This window comes from Haemaphysalis longicornis, unplaced genomic scaffold (assembly GCF_048455015.1).
Source record: "Haemaphysalis longicornis isolate Haplotype H1 unplaced genomic scaffold, Haemaphysalis longicornis Haplotype H1 scaffold_1, whole genome shotgun sequence".
Classification (NCBI taxonomy): domain Eukaryota; kingdom Metazoa; phylum Arthropoda; class Arachnida; order Ixodida; family Ixodidae; genus Haemaphysalis; species Haemaphysalis longicornis.
Window position 1 is genome coordinate 406,400,026 of NW_027526203.1, and position 15,205 is coordinate 406,415,230.

A 15,205-nucleotide genomic window follows, 5' to 3' on the forward strand; every position below is an offset into this window, starting at 1 on the left:
GGAGGGGTCAGGACATCCGGACCTCCCCTCTGGATCCGCCAATGCTTACATCGTGCGACTTCCGGAACGCAAGTTATTTCAGACCAGAAGTAGCGTCAAAAATTTTATGCCTCTCGCGACAAAATGCGGGTCGCCGCCAGGCCGGCGATGCCGCGACGCGGTCAGTCAGTGTGGTACGTGTGCATTTTATCTCTTCTTTTATGGGGATGCGTATGTAGTGAGGTGATACATGTGTTGGTGCTTTCTCCTTACCTGTGCACAACTGATTATGAGGTCATCTGGGCTTTTCATTATTGAATGTGGTAGATTTTTGCCCCATGTGATAAAGGAGCTACACTTCGTAACTTCGTGGTGCTTCTTCCCAAGCATACATTTTGTAGCTCCCGCAGCCCAGCTTTTAAAGGCTGTTCCTTCTTGGGCTCCTTGAACGCAGAAATTTTGGTCTGGGTCTGTCTGTCTGTCTGTGACTCGATTCAGCCACTCGGCCAAAGTGAAACAAAAGTTGCACAATAGTTTTGTATACCCACAGCCAAATTTGAACGTTTAAACCGGAGTAAATGTTCATACTTGTCAACATTGTTGGAAAAAAAAAAAAAAGACATTACGCAAATGTAAGGCAGAAAATATATACACGAGTGATATTTGCAGTGTTCCTTTCTTAAAATATCATTGATGCTTGGTTTTTGAAATAGCAAATGGAATACTACATCGACAGAAAACCGTCGCCTGCTGTTGGTCGCACTACTATAGCTCCTGGCGGTAATTAAGAAACCAAACGGCAATAGCAACGAAAGTTTCCACTAGATAGAATCCATGTTCCGCTTGGAACGCTCGTGGAGTAGGGCAACTTGGTTCGATAAACGTTGTAGTAGGGTGCCTCAATTCACGTTTGTCTCAGCCGTCCGGCAGCGCTGGCATTGAGACACTCTACTTTGAGCAGGGAAATGCAGTAAATTTCCATTGACTTGAGCAAACCTCTAGCATGTTATCTTGGAAGGAACGATACGGGAGAGGAACAGCATGAGAGGTGAGCGGGAAAGAAAAGGGAGGCATTTACTTGGCAGGGGTGCCAGACGACTATCATCTTTCATCGACATTTGCAATGAAAGGAGCAGATACGCGGCCATTTTTTCGATAGCCTATTTTCTAAGCGGCGCGTATGGCATTTTAAAGTGCACTTTTCGCCCACATTATAGCTTTTTGTTTTTCCCCGCATGAACAACTTCGTTAGCCCGTCGTGTTGCACTTCAATGAGCGGTTAGAAGAACTCACTTGAGCTACCCGCATCGTGCGGGTGGTCTCTGCGGCTGTGTCAGCATGCTTGTGGCTCACGAGGCACGTTTTTGCGTGCAGAAAATTCCCCATGCGGTTGACGCTGATGCCCACGTAGAGGATTAAGCTCCGACAAACATAAACTGTGTGCCAGCAGTGTATGTGCGCCACGTTTTCGTTTGCAGGAACCGCTTCACGCCGTTAACACTTCATTTTACCACGAATTTCAATGTAGCGCAACTTCAGTGTAACAAAATAAATTACGAGTTTTTACAGACTTCGTTACATCAAGGTTGAACTGTACCTCGTGTTTCATAACCTGGGTCAAGTTCAGGGTGCGGAAACTCTAATTGAAAGTACATTTTCATGTGTGCTACAGTGTCAGTGGTTATTTGTGCACTTGCTGATTTGTGTGTTGTTCTGTGCAGCTGCATTTGGTCCACTACAATGTCGACATGTACAGCAGGGCATCGGAAGCTGCTTGTTCCGACAAGGGGCTGAGCGTGCTGGCTGTTTTTCTCAAGGTTAGTGCTGTGGCATTTGTGTGCTGAAAGAAAACACTTGGCATCTGTGGTGTCGTTTTACTAGGTTGTGCTTATCAATGTTCTGCTTTTCTTCAGGACATTGCACGCTAGGATTCAATATTGGTTATTTTTCACCTATGTCTTTGTTTTTCAAGTGTTTTCAATGAGCCAGATTCACCTGAACAGAATTTCAGAAACAAGCAAATTTCATTAATGGGCCTAAATGCAACACTGTCAAAGCTAACTTCCCCTAGCTGACATGTAGAACATATCATATAATAGCTTTGACAACGTTTCATTTAGGCCCACATCACAAAGTTTTGCTTTTTTCTACAATTCTGTTCAGGTGGATTTGACTCGTTTAAAAAAAAAAAGCTCTTCAAATAAATGTCGCTGACAGTGACCTTGCATGATTGCATGTGGTTCAGGCATTAACGTTTATAAAGCAGTGTTGGGCGATATCTTCGGTGACACCTGTTCCACAGAATTGATACCTGCTTTGAATTTCCTGCCCACCCAGGAAACCTCAATCTTGTGTAGTGGGTCAAAGCATTGCTGAAAGATGCAATCCCAGTAAAAACAAACCATTGGGTTTCCCCAACGGAACTCAATTGGACCATTGAACCCCTTTGGTCTGACAACACTAATTGAGTCCCATTGGACCCCGCGGGACCATTGAGGTCCCATTCAGACTTTCACCCACAAGTGCATCCAAGCTTGCTTTGAAACAGAGCCAAGTGGAAATTGCACTCAATTCAACACCGTAACACGATTGTGCCTATGTGTACTTCATGCCTATTTAAAATTAAAAAGCACATGGGTGATGTTGCTCATCTTGCCACCTCCATTCGTAGGATTGCCAGTCGGCTGGGTCTTGCGTGATAAAAAAAAAGGGCAATCTGAACAAGAACACTATGAACATGTATCACCTGTTCATAGACACAGTGTCTCTCGTCAGAAATCAATGACTCGGCTAACGCACTAACCTCTTCGCCATGTTCTCAACATCTGATTTTTTTTCGCTGACATAGCAGTTGAAATCTTTCATCTCGGCAGGCGCAGGCCAGGATGGTTCACTCGGGGCTTCCTGCCTTCAGCAGTCCTTGAGGCATTCTGCAAATGGGGGAACCCCCCCCCCCCCCCCCCCCCCCCAAAACTCTCTACTTGAATTACCAGTGAATCAATTTCTTACAATGAATGGTTGTTTCCTGTTTTAAAAGAAATTAACAATGTAACTAGCTGAACCTTATTTATCTGTACATGCATAAACGGTGAATTTCAGATCTTGTGTATACAGTCAATTACCCCGCAGCTAGCACAGCCAACTTCCATCCCGTCAGGGGATCCTTTTTTGGGTGATATGGGTAGTGCGGGCAATGCTTTCCTGCAAATAAAAAGTAACCAAAAACAAAAACTGGAACACATAGCAGAGATCCACTCTATCGGCTATAGTTACAGAAGTGAGCCAAATAACATTTTCAAAAGGATTGAGCCCTCAGTGTTACGGTCAGACATGTACATGTTGCCCAAAAGAAGTGCACACAACTGTTTTGTTTCCTCATATTTTGTCCCTTATCTTTTGTTCTTCCTGTACACGTCAGTCAACTGTTTGACTGATGTGTTTAGCGACATACGTTACAGTACTGTCATACTGTTTAGTTGCTTTTCGGGTTTCACACCTACCGTTCTCGCATTGGGCACCCTGCACCAAACGGGCCCCTGTTTGGTTCTTCTTCTTCTTCTTCCTCTTTTTTTTTTTTTTTTTGCCAGCACTATTGGTTCAGCATTTAGTGTAGCACCTTAACATGTGGGTAATTGAAGGCCCTTTTTATCTACACTAGCCTGTAAAATGTTTTCATAAATACTGCTTGTGAAAAAGAATATGTACAATAAAAATTTGTAGTCATTTTCTACAATATCTAGACAAAAAGTAATTGTGTATTCTGATTTTTTTTTTTTTTTTTACTGTAGCCAGTTTTATATGCATCTTGTGTGTAACCATTTTAAAAGCTTATCTTAGAAGAATCTATTTGCCCGGAACAGTTGGTCAGATACGAAAAAAACTTTCAGCACTCGTGGTGCCAGTGCCATGCAGTGAAGTCGATCCTCCGTTTCAGACGGCATGAATTTTGATGGTCCTTTCGAAGACCACAGGGTGTTGGACACAAAGCTACTTAAACACAGCACAACTTAAATATCTGCTCTACAGCAAATTTCTGCTCTACAGCTTCTGCAGCATTTTCGGTGTTCCACCGAGGCTACTTTTAACGATCTTGACACACGTCCATCTATCAAATATTTTTGCAGACCCACTGGCATTGCTGCGAGATAGCTCCTGTACAATAACTGAGATAACTGTACACCTGCTATACTTTGATAGGTGTTAATGTCTAGATTCAGCTGTGCATTGTTTGCTAAAAAATTAATCTGCCTAGGAGAAGTGGTAATATTGAGGAGTAATATTTTCTTTTGCTGGATGTGCCTGGAATATGTCTGCATTTAAGGGGTTCTGAAACAAATTTTGAACATTATGTACTTCTGGTGAGGGGAAACGTGTGCTCACTGTCTACGGATCCTGTTGGTGCTGGCACCTTTAAAGGGACCCTGAAAAGCTTTGTGAACGTGGCAATCAAATGCGTTGAGGTGGTAGAACACATAACGGAGGGATTTCTGAGCCAAGTGTAAGCCCCATACGTTGTACGGATAATTTGTAAACAATTTTTGAAGATCGCCTTTCTCAGCCGATGAGCGCGACGCCGCAGCGAGCTGACCGCGGCTGGCGCAACGGCGAAGGCGCTCCCTGATTCGCCCAATCGCCGGCGAGGTCGGCTGCCGGCGGCGTCACTGCCATTGGCTTCCGGCTGCTCTTCCTCCTTCCTGCGCGATCCCGAGGCAAAGGCGGGTCCGCAGCGATTGACGCGTGCCTAGGCGCAGGAATGTAGCTAGCGCAGAACGGAAGTCGAGCGTCGAGATGTCACATGGCTATTCCCAGTGTTCCCAGCTGCTTTGAAGGAAGCAGAGAGGGAGGAGTCGATCAGCAAGTGGGGAGAGGTGCATTTAATTGCTTCTGGCGCAGCTTATACTGAATGTAGATCAATAATTCCAACGGCATTGCATCGCTATATTGGTGCTACGCGACAATACAGGCATTTTGTAACTTTTACAGAAGGCTTTTCTGGGTTCCTTTAAGTGCAGAGCACTTTAGAGGCTCGCCTTGTCATCGTAGCTCACTCACTGGAGCCAAGTAGAGCCCCACGGCATTCCGTCATTATATCTGTCGTCGCGGCGTCCCACAGAGTCTTTGAAAACCATGCAGTTTATATAGTCGTAAGCATTTGAAACTCGTGAACTGCTGGCATTTGTTGTACATCTCCCCATTGTTTAGCGCAAAGAAAACTGTTTGATTTGAGGCAAAAAAATGGCAGCATCTCCACTCCGTGGACGATGGCGAGGGTGCGGATGGGGACTCGAAATGACATCCGATTTGCGCGCCGACTGTCATTCGATTTGAGCCCTGAGTTGCACCTTGATTATTCCCTAAATGAAACTGCAACGTGCGGCTCAAATTGAATTTAACTTGATTTTCGCTTGATGGTGGTGTGCGCACGGATGGACGCAGACAGACATTGGGAGGTTATAAGGTACTCCGCACCGTTACAGGCGAGGGAGTAAGCCGTTACAGTCGGGAGTAAGACTCTCGCATACTAACTCGCAGTCGTAGCCCGATGGGTAAGACGACTGACACTAACTCTGTCTGTTCTACCAGACACAGGCTCAAATCCTGCCGGTGCCTGTGATTTTTTTTATTGTAAATGCTATGCACACGGACGTGGGTGGGCATTGTGCGGTCCTAAGGTACTCCGCACCTAATATATGTAATTAACCAGCAGCACCTGCATTCATTTAGTTAGGAACGCTCGTTGGGTTGGTTTTTATAAGCGAAAAAAAAAGTGGCAGTGCAATGCCGCAACGTGCGGGAGGAAAAGCAAGCACAAAAAGAACAGAACTCCGCAGGGGTGCGCGAGCACTGTGAATAAGGGAAATTTGAAATGTGTTCGACATACCACCATTGAATTCATCAGGAGAGGAATGAGACAGGGCGGTGAAGAGCGTGATGGGTGGTAAGAGTGAGCGGATAACAGCACCACAGCCCATTATGGTGAATCACTGCTCTGCATTTCCGACAGCTTTCACATTGAGTGGACTGGCTTTAATTTTTGAATTGGCGTTTCATGCAGCGCATGTACACGCAGTCGTATTCGTCTAAGCTAAGCCTCCCCCCCCCCTAGGCATCATCAGAAATAGTCGGATTACATGTGAACAGAGTACTGTTCTTAAGCACGACATGAGGCCTCCCATCAATGCGGAGAGGGTAGTCCAAACACAGTGCGTGATCACAGATTATTTGTCGCTTTTCAATTGTAATTTTTGATGCGTTCACAAAAACGTCGCTGTACAATTGCCACCAGCTGCAAATTCGGCAAAGAGCATATTGCTGTCGTGTACCACTAGACGCTGCAACAAGCTACGGAAAGCTTGGCTAGAATGCATCACTCTCTGCTTCAGACAGATGAAAATGTGTTGACATTTTCCAACTATCGCTTAGGTACTTCCACTTGCATTGATAAATCCGGAGGTGATGCAATCTGTGGGACTTGTCAGCAGAACGTGTTTGAAGCCAAGTGTGATGTTGCACTGAACTCAGTGGAGAGGCTTGCTTTAGCTTGTGAGGACTTCATTGCATGCTAACAGATGTCGGTAACCTTAGGTGCATAGTCGATCAAGGCTTTAACTGGGAAGTTGTCCGCTGATACCTGCACGACCCAGCCTGTCGCCGTCCCTAGCCAGAACTGTGCTACCAATGGCTCGGAAGAGAATAGAAAGGCACATCCATATGCACTCATTAATATACAATAACTCTGTTAATACTGGCCACATTTACAAAACTCTTGCGGGAGTGTTATTAGTGGGAACTGTGCCATGCGGGGCGCTATGTGAAGGGCGCTTCAGGAACCCTTGAAGGTAACTTCAGTCATTTGCAACGTACTCTTTGGGTATTTCACTTTAAAGCAAGACTACTGAAGCAACTCTGCATCTGATGAGGATGGACAGAAATTTGTTACTCTAATTCTGCAAGTGGCTTCGTCATGTGTGTTCATTCTCATAATACTAATGAAACTAATTGCTCTATGGCACCTTTGTTCTTTTTTTTTTTATGTTAGCAGTGGCCTGGTTATTTCTTGTACTTTTGATGTATGATTTATAAGTATTTTATGGACTCGCCGAAGTTGATTGTTTCTTGTGAACACTAATTGCAGGAAGGAAAATGCCATGAACAGTTCAAGAAGATCACCGATTGCATGAGTAAGGTTATTTACAAGGGCATGAAAATCCCATTGGAGGAAGACATTGATGTCGGCTCGCTGATTCCCGGTAAGCATGGGTGTGCGCAGGTGCCTTGCATAGCGGGAATGGCTGGGAGACTATTTCAGCGCCTCCCAATCAGCAAAAAGACTGGTCATTGGGCACTCTGCAAGACAATGGGGGTGGCAAAACAACACACATTCCAGTGGTTACCGCACAGCAGGGTTGTTTTTCTACTGGGCCCAAATTTGATTCTCATTCGTGCCTTTTGTAGCCCCCGGGTTGCTTTACCATATGAAATTCTGATTACAAGTCGTTCTATTCTCTTGCTGACACGGGCGTAATGGTCGCGGTGACTCGGTCGCTAAAGTGTTGCGTTAATGTGCACGAGCTCGGTAGTTTGATAGTTGACTGCCACAGCCAATGTGTATAGATATTTCGGCAGTGTTAAACATCCCCAGGTGGTCTAAATATGTAGCCATCCACTACTGCCTGCCTCTTAACCTGAATGTAGCTTCGGTGTGTAGAACTCCTCCTACCCCCAATTTTTTTTTTTTTTTTTTTTTTTAATCTGGGAAGAATTTTCCATGTGGCTTAACCACTTTCGTTAAACCACCACATGACTACACAACCTTCAAACAGGGCTCTGAAATTGGAGCAGTGTGTGTAGGGGAAATGCATAAAAAAAATCTGAAATTCATATAGTGGTTCACATGTGCTCGTTGTTACCCCAGGAGAAGGAAGGTCCCCCCCCCCCCCCCTCCCCACACACTTTTTACCTTTAAGGCACAACACCTACTGTGTTCCTCTGCTTATGATCAGCAGCCTCGGGGGAAATGTTCTGCCTCACAGTGGGAGAGGGCAGCAGTGAATGATTATACCTGATGGTGCACCCTTGGAATATTTTGCCTACAATGCAACAAAAGTTATGCAATCGAACATCGACGTTGGGTGGTGTTTCATACTCCCTTCATTTACTGACAAGCTTGTATTGTAATATCGGTGCTTTCAGTACCTACTACCATACATAAAAGCTCGTGCTGTGAAGATTTGTGGAATAGCATATGTTGTTGTGACAGCTCTAATATGGAGCATCCTGTGTGGAACCATTTCAGTCAGATATTGTTTGTGAAGCGAGCAGCCTATATTGAAGGCAAGGGGGTGGGGGCATTACCACTGCTTTTGAACTGAAACGTGTAGACATGAAGAAATTTGTGTGGGTGCGTGCACGGATGGGCAAAAGACGTTATAAATGCGTTTGTCTTGCTGTGCATGATGCTGTAAAGCTGACAAGGTGATTAGACAGGGCATTCAAAGTTGACAGCGATCTATTGTTCACCCGCAACGTATGAAAGAATCGCTGCATGCGTAATTTAATTTAATCCCCAAAAGGATCACTCAACACATTAAGCCCAAGCATGCCAATCCAGTACATTCAATAGCATGGGGGTTGTTATAGAGAATTTTGTGTGGAGAATGATAAACAGGCACCATAATTGATATTAGTGGTGCACTGCCGTTGATTGTCTCGGTTTGGTGCTTTGTGGACACTAAGGAAAGGGCCAAATGTGTTTTGTAATCCATTCTCGTTATTATAGCACTTTTCCTATAGGTAATGGCAAACAGGGTTGGTGTGCTTGATTTTCGCCAGTCTATGGTCAAAGGAAAAAAAAAGGAATATACAAAATTGCTGTTTGTGGACTGTCTTTGCTACCACATTTTCTTGCATATAATGTGCACCAAAAGTAAGCACTCCAGAGGAATATGTTCAGTATTTTTTAAATCTTTGTATTGGCACTTGTTATACAGAGTTGTGGGTTCCCATTGTGAATATATATGGTAATTGCTAACTGAAGCGAAGACGCACCAACTGACTTCATAAGCTTGTTTTTTTTTACCTCTGCCAGCGAACAGTTCATATTGGACATACGAAGGCTCTCTGACTACCCCGCCTTGCTACGAGAGTGTCACTTGGATCGTCTTCAAGGAGCCCATTGAAGTGTCACCAGAACAGGCAAGTCATACCACATCCTTTCTTGCAAGCAGCTTCCCATTGTCGTTCCCTTCATGTGTGTAACTCTGTGGTAGTGAAGCTGCTAATTAAGAATGCATGTCGTCAATGCCTATAAAGTGCTTCGGATCGAAAAAAAAACAACCTGAAGTGTTTGTGATCTGCTTGTTTAGTCATTATGAGCCCACATTTAGGCAGCTGCTTGCGAATAGTGATTTAATATAATGGAGCCAATAGCTGTCATAATTTTATAGCAGAGATGCCTTTTTTTTTATGTTGATGATTTTAAGCACTGCCTACACAAGTGTTTGTGTAGAATATTTGAATGCGAGAGAAAAAAAGCGGGTGCTTGAAGCTCTCACTTCTGCTGTAGTTTTCTGTGGCGATAGGAAAATAAACTATTGTATTTCTGCATTTGCTGAAGGAATTTTGGCTCGTGATCAAATAGCGGTTGCACCATTTTTCAGTTGTACCCATCTTGATTTTGTAGAAGCAAAGCAAAAGTTCTGGAAGAAAAACAAAGCTTAAAATATTGCTTTGGATTGAAATTGTGTTGTGGTGTGTGGGGCCAACTGTTTTATTCAGGAAAAATTGTGCTATCTTCAGTAAACTGCATGCACCATGGTTTTCACTAAGTGAAACCCAGGAGCACTTGACATGCTTTCTCTACTGGTGGCACATACCTTCCTATAGGAATTTAAGGCGCCTTTTGGGCCTTCTGTTACTTTTCAGAGTTCTTAGACTGCTTCAAAACTGTGTTAAAGCCGTCCATAATAACCAAGCACGAAGGGCAGCTATACATTCAGGAAGCCCCATGTTTCTCTCAATAGCAAGTTCAGGCAATGCGCAGTTGTAATGTTTTTCCCTCCTTCTCCCCCTTATTTTGCTTGGTTTGCTGCTCAGCTCGAGGCATTCCGCCAGCTGCTGTCCTACAAGGAAGGAGGCGGACCCCAGGTCCCCACTGATGGTCCGATTCTCAAGAACTTCCGGCCACCCCAGCCTATCAAGGGCCGCGTCGTGCGAGAACCCACGGAGTGAAGCCTCCAACCCTGCCTCGAGGCTGAGGAGTGCTCGCACCAGGAGCTTCTCAACAGCCTTCGCATTCCTGCACCAACTGCACTCTACAGTAACTCTGGTGCTGGCAGAAGGTTGCACATGATGACAGTTTTTGTTGCGTGTTTTTTTCCCTCCTCTCTGCACCGTAATAACATATGTTCTGTGTTTTTGGATGAAGTTGTCCTCAGACAGTTTTTGCTCCCCTTTTTTTCTTGAACCTCTTTCCACTACCCTTTTCTTCCGTAATTATCAATATGCTGTGGCAAAAAAAAAATAATCAAATTTTGGTGTGGCTAGTTACCGAGAAAAAAAAAAGACAATAATTTGCTGTGAGCTGTCCTGTGTTTCCCGGAAAATAATGCTGCTCCTGTATACTTGTCAGACCATTGTGTTGTATTGTCCATCCTTTGTTGCACAGTGCGATTAGGTATTACGCCCACCAAAATCTAGTCAAAGTGGAAACATAGTCCTACTGCTGCTGTTAACCCTTGCACAGCAGATGCTGTGGCATTGCAATGGGGTGCAAGATTCGTCGAGTGCGCTGTCACATTTGCGCCTAGAAGCTCTGTGCTTGTTTGTGTACTCTATCTACTATAGCATGCAGTCTCAAAGTCCGGAAAAGCCTGATGATGGCACAATAGCAATAATGGCATTGCATTTCAGGACATTGCGGTGTACGAGTGTGACAATGAATTTGATTGTACATCTCAACCTGTCAGTACGAAGCAATGGCTCACTGGGGGGGAGGGGAAAAGGTCAAGCCGGATACTTTTTTTCTTTATCTGTGCTTTATAAATGTCTTCCACCTTAGCTCTTGATGCATTTCATGTATGCACTGTCAGTTTACGGGTCCCTAGCGGCCAGTAGGTAGTACAGCAAGTGATCAGTAGGCTCTCAATACCTTTAATTTTGTTCTATTTTAATTTTCCCAAAAAACGTGTACGTCCCCGGCAATGCAGGCACAAGCTGCATTTCAGTATGCAAAACCGTTAAGCACACCTCTGTGTATTGTTTCGCGGCATTCTCAGAGACTCTATGCATATTTTTATAAATATAAATCTATGTGTATATGAGTGTGTATGTATGCTTTTATCAAAAATGCAGATTGGCGAGTTGAAGACTTTTAAAGGAGCAGTGATCAAGTTTTGCGTGCATTACACTTGTACATAAATGATTGTTGAGTAGTTTGCATTCTTTCTTAGTATAGGCTGAGTCTTTCAGGAACTATAGTACAATTCTGCATTTACATGTTTCAGCAGAGCAGAAATAACATGGCATCGAACTACCACTAGAAGCATTGCTTGTTCCAGTATTTTAGAATAGCAGTCAGCAGTGCATAGAATGCAAAATAGCTATTTGTGTCTCGCAGTAGCTGGTAACTTGTGGGCTGATGGCCTTGTTGCTCCCAAAATGGAATGCACTTTTGTTCGGTTATTTTCGATGTTCTCTGTACTGCTCCTTCCATTGTTGCAGCATACTGCCATGCCGGTACCGGTGACAATGACGGCGTATTGCAGACTTGTTTCTAACCACGTGCCTTTATTAAATAGCTACAATGCAGAGTATTTTATGCAGTTGCCTGTTGAGTTTCTAATAAAATCTTGTTGCAACATAGACCAACTGTGCACTTGTCTCTTATCTTGCAGGTTGCCTTTCAGCTTATTGTGTTAAAGGTTAGGAACAGACAGATACTCCCTAATGAGTTTTTGAATGGTTTATCTGCAAGTGCATGCGACCAGGTTGCGTGGGTGTTGCTTTGCATAACTTATACGTGACCGCGCACAAGAATGTTTACACTGCGCTTTTGCTGCAACACTCTGGCTGGCCTTGCAGGCGACTAGATAGCTTTGCTAACTGCCCATAGGTGTGTTGCAACGTATTTAATGCAAATTGACTTTGATTGGGCATTGCAACACTTGGTACATGAGAATTAACGCTTGCAGTGACAGCATAAGATCCCACTTGACATTATGGATACCTTGCATTGGGGAGAGATGGCTGTACAACAAGCACTGCTGGATTTTGAATCCAGTCTGTTAGCAGCCTGTTTTAATGCCTGGTCTACTGTGCCAGGGAGCAACCATACATTACAAAATGTAGCGACATTGACAGCTCGGCAAATGAATGCACGTTTGTCAGCAAGAGCAGTAGTAAAATTTTAGCGCAGAAAAGTACCCGGGAAGTAGGCTTGCGTATTTGTGTGGTAGAGAGCACAACAGACTACACAGAAATGGGACAGGACAAGCACTGAGGAAATATAAGGAAAGAGCCCAAAGACCTTGGAAATGGCCCAACGCTAGCACAGAATATTTTAGCCAGCATTCGCATTCCCCCTTGTGGTGGCATCTTTGAATGCAGAATGCGAATCCACCATGATCTGCATGTGCTGTTTTTTTTTAAGTCTTTCGTGCTCTAGCGTGTGAACAAAAAAATTGTACAGCTGGCAACAACCTGACATGCCAGTGGAAGTAAGTAGGTGACTTTTCTTTCTTTTTTTTTTTAATGCTGCAAAAGCTAGCTCTAATCTACAAAGAATTAAATGGCAACACAAGGAACCACAACCACATAGCAGTATATAAGCGTTGCATGTCCCATGTTTCACCAGAACACAAGTTCTGAAGAAGGGCACCTGACAGAGTGTCTTCACATCATTACCACTGCTGCTACTTTACGCATTCACAAAAATGGCCAAGCATTCGAGTTTCTTGCTCAGCACCCCTGTACTGTGTCAGTTCAGGTACCTGAATTTATGCTCAAGTCTGCTATAATAAATTTCTGTAGTTTGCTCAATAGAATGTGACCTGGCATTTATCTGGCAAGAGCACAGCTTGGGTGTGCACCATTTCCTGCCAAATAGCACGTTATTTGTAGCCTTGCTTACGGCTGCTGGCCAAACAGAGGCTTTGACACAGCTAGGATTGATACTAAGCCCATTTAGAGTGAATGGATGATTTGACCACTTGGTCATTCTAGGATGTTTTTGACTATTCTCCCGCACCCCACAAGGGCTATGAGAATTTTTTCCCCTAATAAAAAAGGGGTATTCTGGAGTTCTACTGACTACAGCCTACAAGATAAAATCTCCGAGGGCATTTAAGTGCTCCTTTTGAGTTGTGAATGGGAAAGCATTAGTTTCCAACTGAATGCCGTAGAGTGCTCCTTCGAGTGGGTATGTTGATGCTGCAGCCAACGGAAATTGCTGAATTGGCCATGAGCCTCTGACAGCAGCGGTCATCGTCACTGGCCAAGCCCACTAAGTGGGTATGTGAGTATAGTGGGTGGGCATGCTGACATTGCAGTCGATGTGAATTGGTGAATTGGCTGTGAGCCTCTAGGGAGATTCTGTTTCCTTGAGGGTACAGGCCCGGCATTTCCTGTGTGTACCCAGTGCCATCTATACTTTGCTTGGATAGGGAAAGAATTGTGGGTTTTGGAACGAACGCCTCGGTTTCGAGCACCAGCTATGCTGCGTTTTTTTATTATTACTCATGATTTACTTAGTGTAAAATTTTCCCTTACCTCAATTCTATGCATTATTTTCTCAATTAAGGGTGTTCTGTTACCTTTAAGGTCCCTTTAGAGGCGGGGCATGTCATATCAACACATTTAATTAATTGACGCTTCACATTGCACCGGAAATGTTGGGCTTGTACCCATTTTGGAACGGAATATCACAAGCCGCACTGTAGCTGTCATCACTGGACAATCCCACTGAGTGAAGTATGAGAATAGTGAGTGGGTACGTTTTTGTCGCAGTCAATGCGGATTGGTGAATCGGCTGTGATCTCCTCACTGCAGTTATTGTCACTGGAAAATTTCACTAGGCGGGTGCATGAGAATTTTTTCGGTGGGTATGTGTACGTCGCAGCAAATGAGAATTGGTGATATGGCTATAAGCTTCTGACGTTTGCTGCTATCATCACTGGTAAATCCACCTGAATAAGGAGATTGCTGTGTTTATATTAAAGGGACACTGAAGGCAACCAGCAAGTTGGTTTCAAACAAAAGTCTGACCTTCCCACAGCCATTTCTGCATTGACTCGATGTCGGAAGATGCCTTAATTGCTGAGAAATCACTAATCAAACACTGATCAAACGTGACGAAAACAGTGACTGCAATTTGCTGTTTGCATCACGATTAACTGGAAGCAAGTGAGGCAGCGGTGAGGTATGGCGGTATAGAAGCAACCGAATACAACTCTACCATGTACCGAGCGGTTGGGTCAGTTTCTGTAAAATCAGTCATGCTTTCCCAAACTCCCACATCCTTTGCAGCTCCTGAACGCTAAGCAAAATGTTCCTTCGTGGGACCCGTGATCAGTATTGATGCTTTGTTGAAGAAAAGCATATTATCCTTTTGAGGCCCCACGAATGCTGGCATCAAACCAACCGCTTGTGTGTAGCTCACATGCTTCCTCAAAAAGCGGCCTGTTGCCCAAGTGTGGATGAGTAGCACATCCAGCGGCAACCAGGAAAGTAAGCACTTTTGGTGCAAGTTGTGCGGTATGGCCAGTGGCGGTGGCAGCTGTCTTCACGTTTTGGCTATTTTCTGCCTTATTTTAAAGTGACAGAATAAGAGTGGTATATTAATGTTCTCGGTGAGCTAATCTATTGATCTAGAGCAACTTGTATTTTGACTTCAGTGTCCTATTGAGCCTTGACGTGTGGCTACCTTACCACTGGGCCCAAGAACATGCCGAGCAAAGTCCAACTCACCACACACTGAGCTGCATGCACCAGCTGATGTTTTTTAAGTCGAAGGCCACCACACATTTAATAGGCCCACCTTTAGCCAGCCAGAGCCATGAAGCCGAATCGGTGCTGGGAAGACATGCCCAACTAAGATTCTTGAGGCTCTTGGCTTGATTCGCACCCAGTCCTAAATTCTCCTAATTTCATTTTTAACCCAACTAGTACTTTCTCTTCATTCTCTTAGTGCCATCTGCCATTTTAGAAGCATTTCATTGCTACAGGCATC

The 15,205-nt window shown here is 44.3% G+C and overlaps 1 protein-coding gene across 4 annotated transcripts in view; it reads left to right on the top strand.

Annotated features, from left to right (window-relative positions):
* Window positions 1–11,843, top strand: part of Cah1 (carbonic anhydrase 1) — a 122,732-nt gene extending 110,889 nt beyond the window's left edge. For all 4 annotated transcript variants that reach the window (XM_077686907.1, XM_077686904.1, XM_077686905.1 and 1 more), the window contains 4 exons: window positions 1,701–1,796; window positions 7,115–7,229; window positions 9,068–9,174; window positions 10,075–11,843. In XM_077686907.1, the coding sequence (XP_077543033.1) occupies window positions 1,701–1,796; window positions 7,115–7,229; window positions 9,068–9,174; window positions 10,075–10,209 (453 nt within the window). In that variant the 3' untranslated portion in view covers window positions 10,210–11,843. The remainder of the gene's footprint in view (window positions 1–1,700; window positions 1,797–7,114; window positions 7,230–9,067; window positions 9,175–10,074) is intronic.
* Window positions 11,844–15,205: the final 3,362 nt, after the last annotated feature.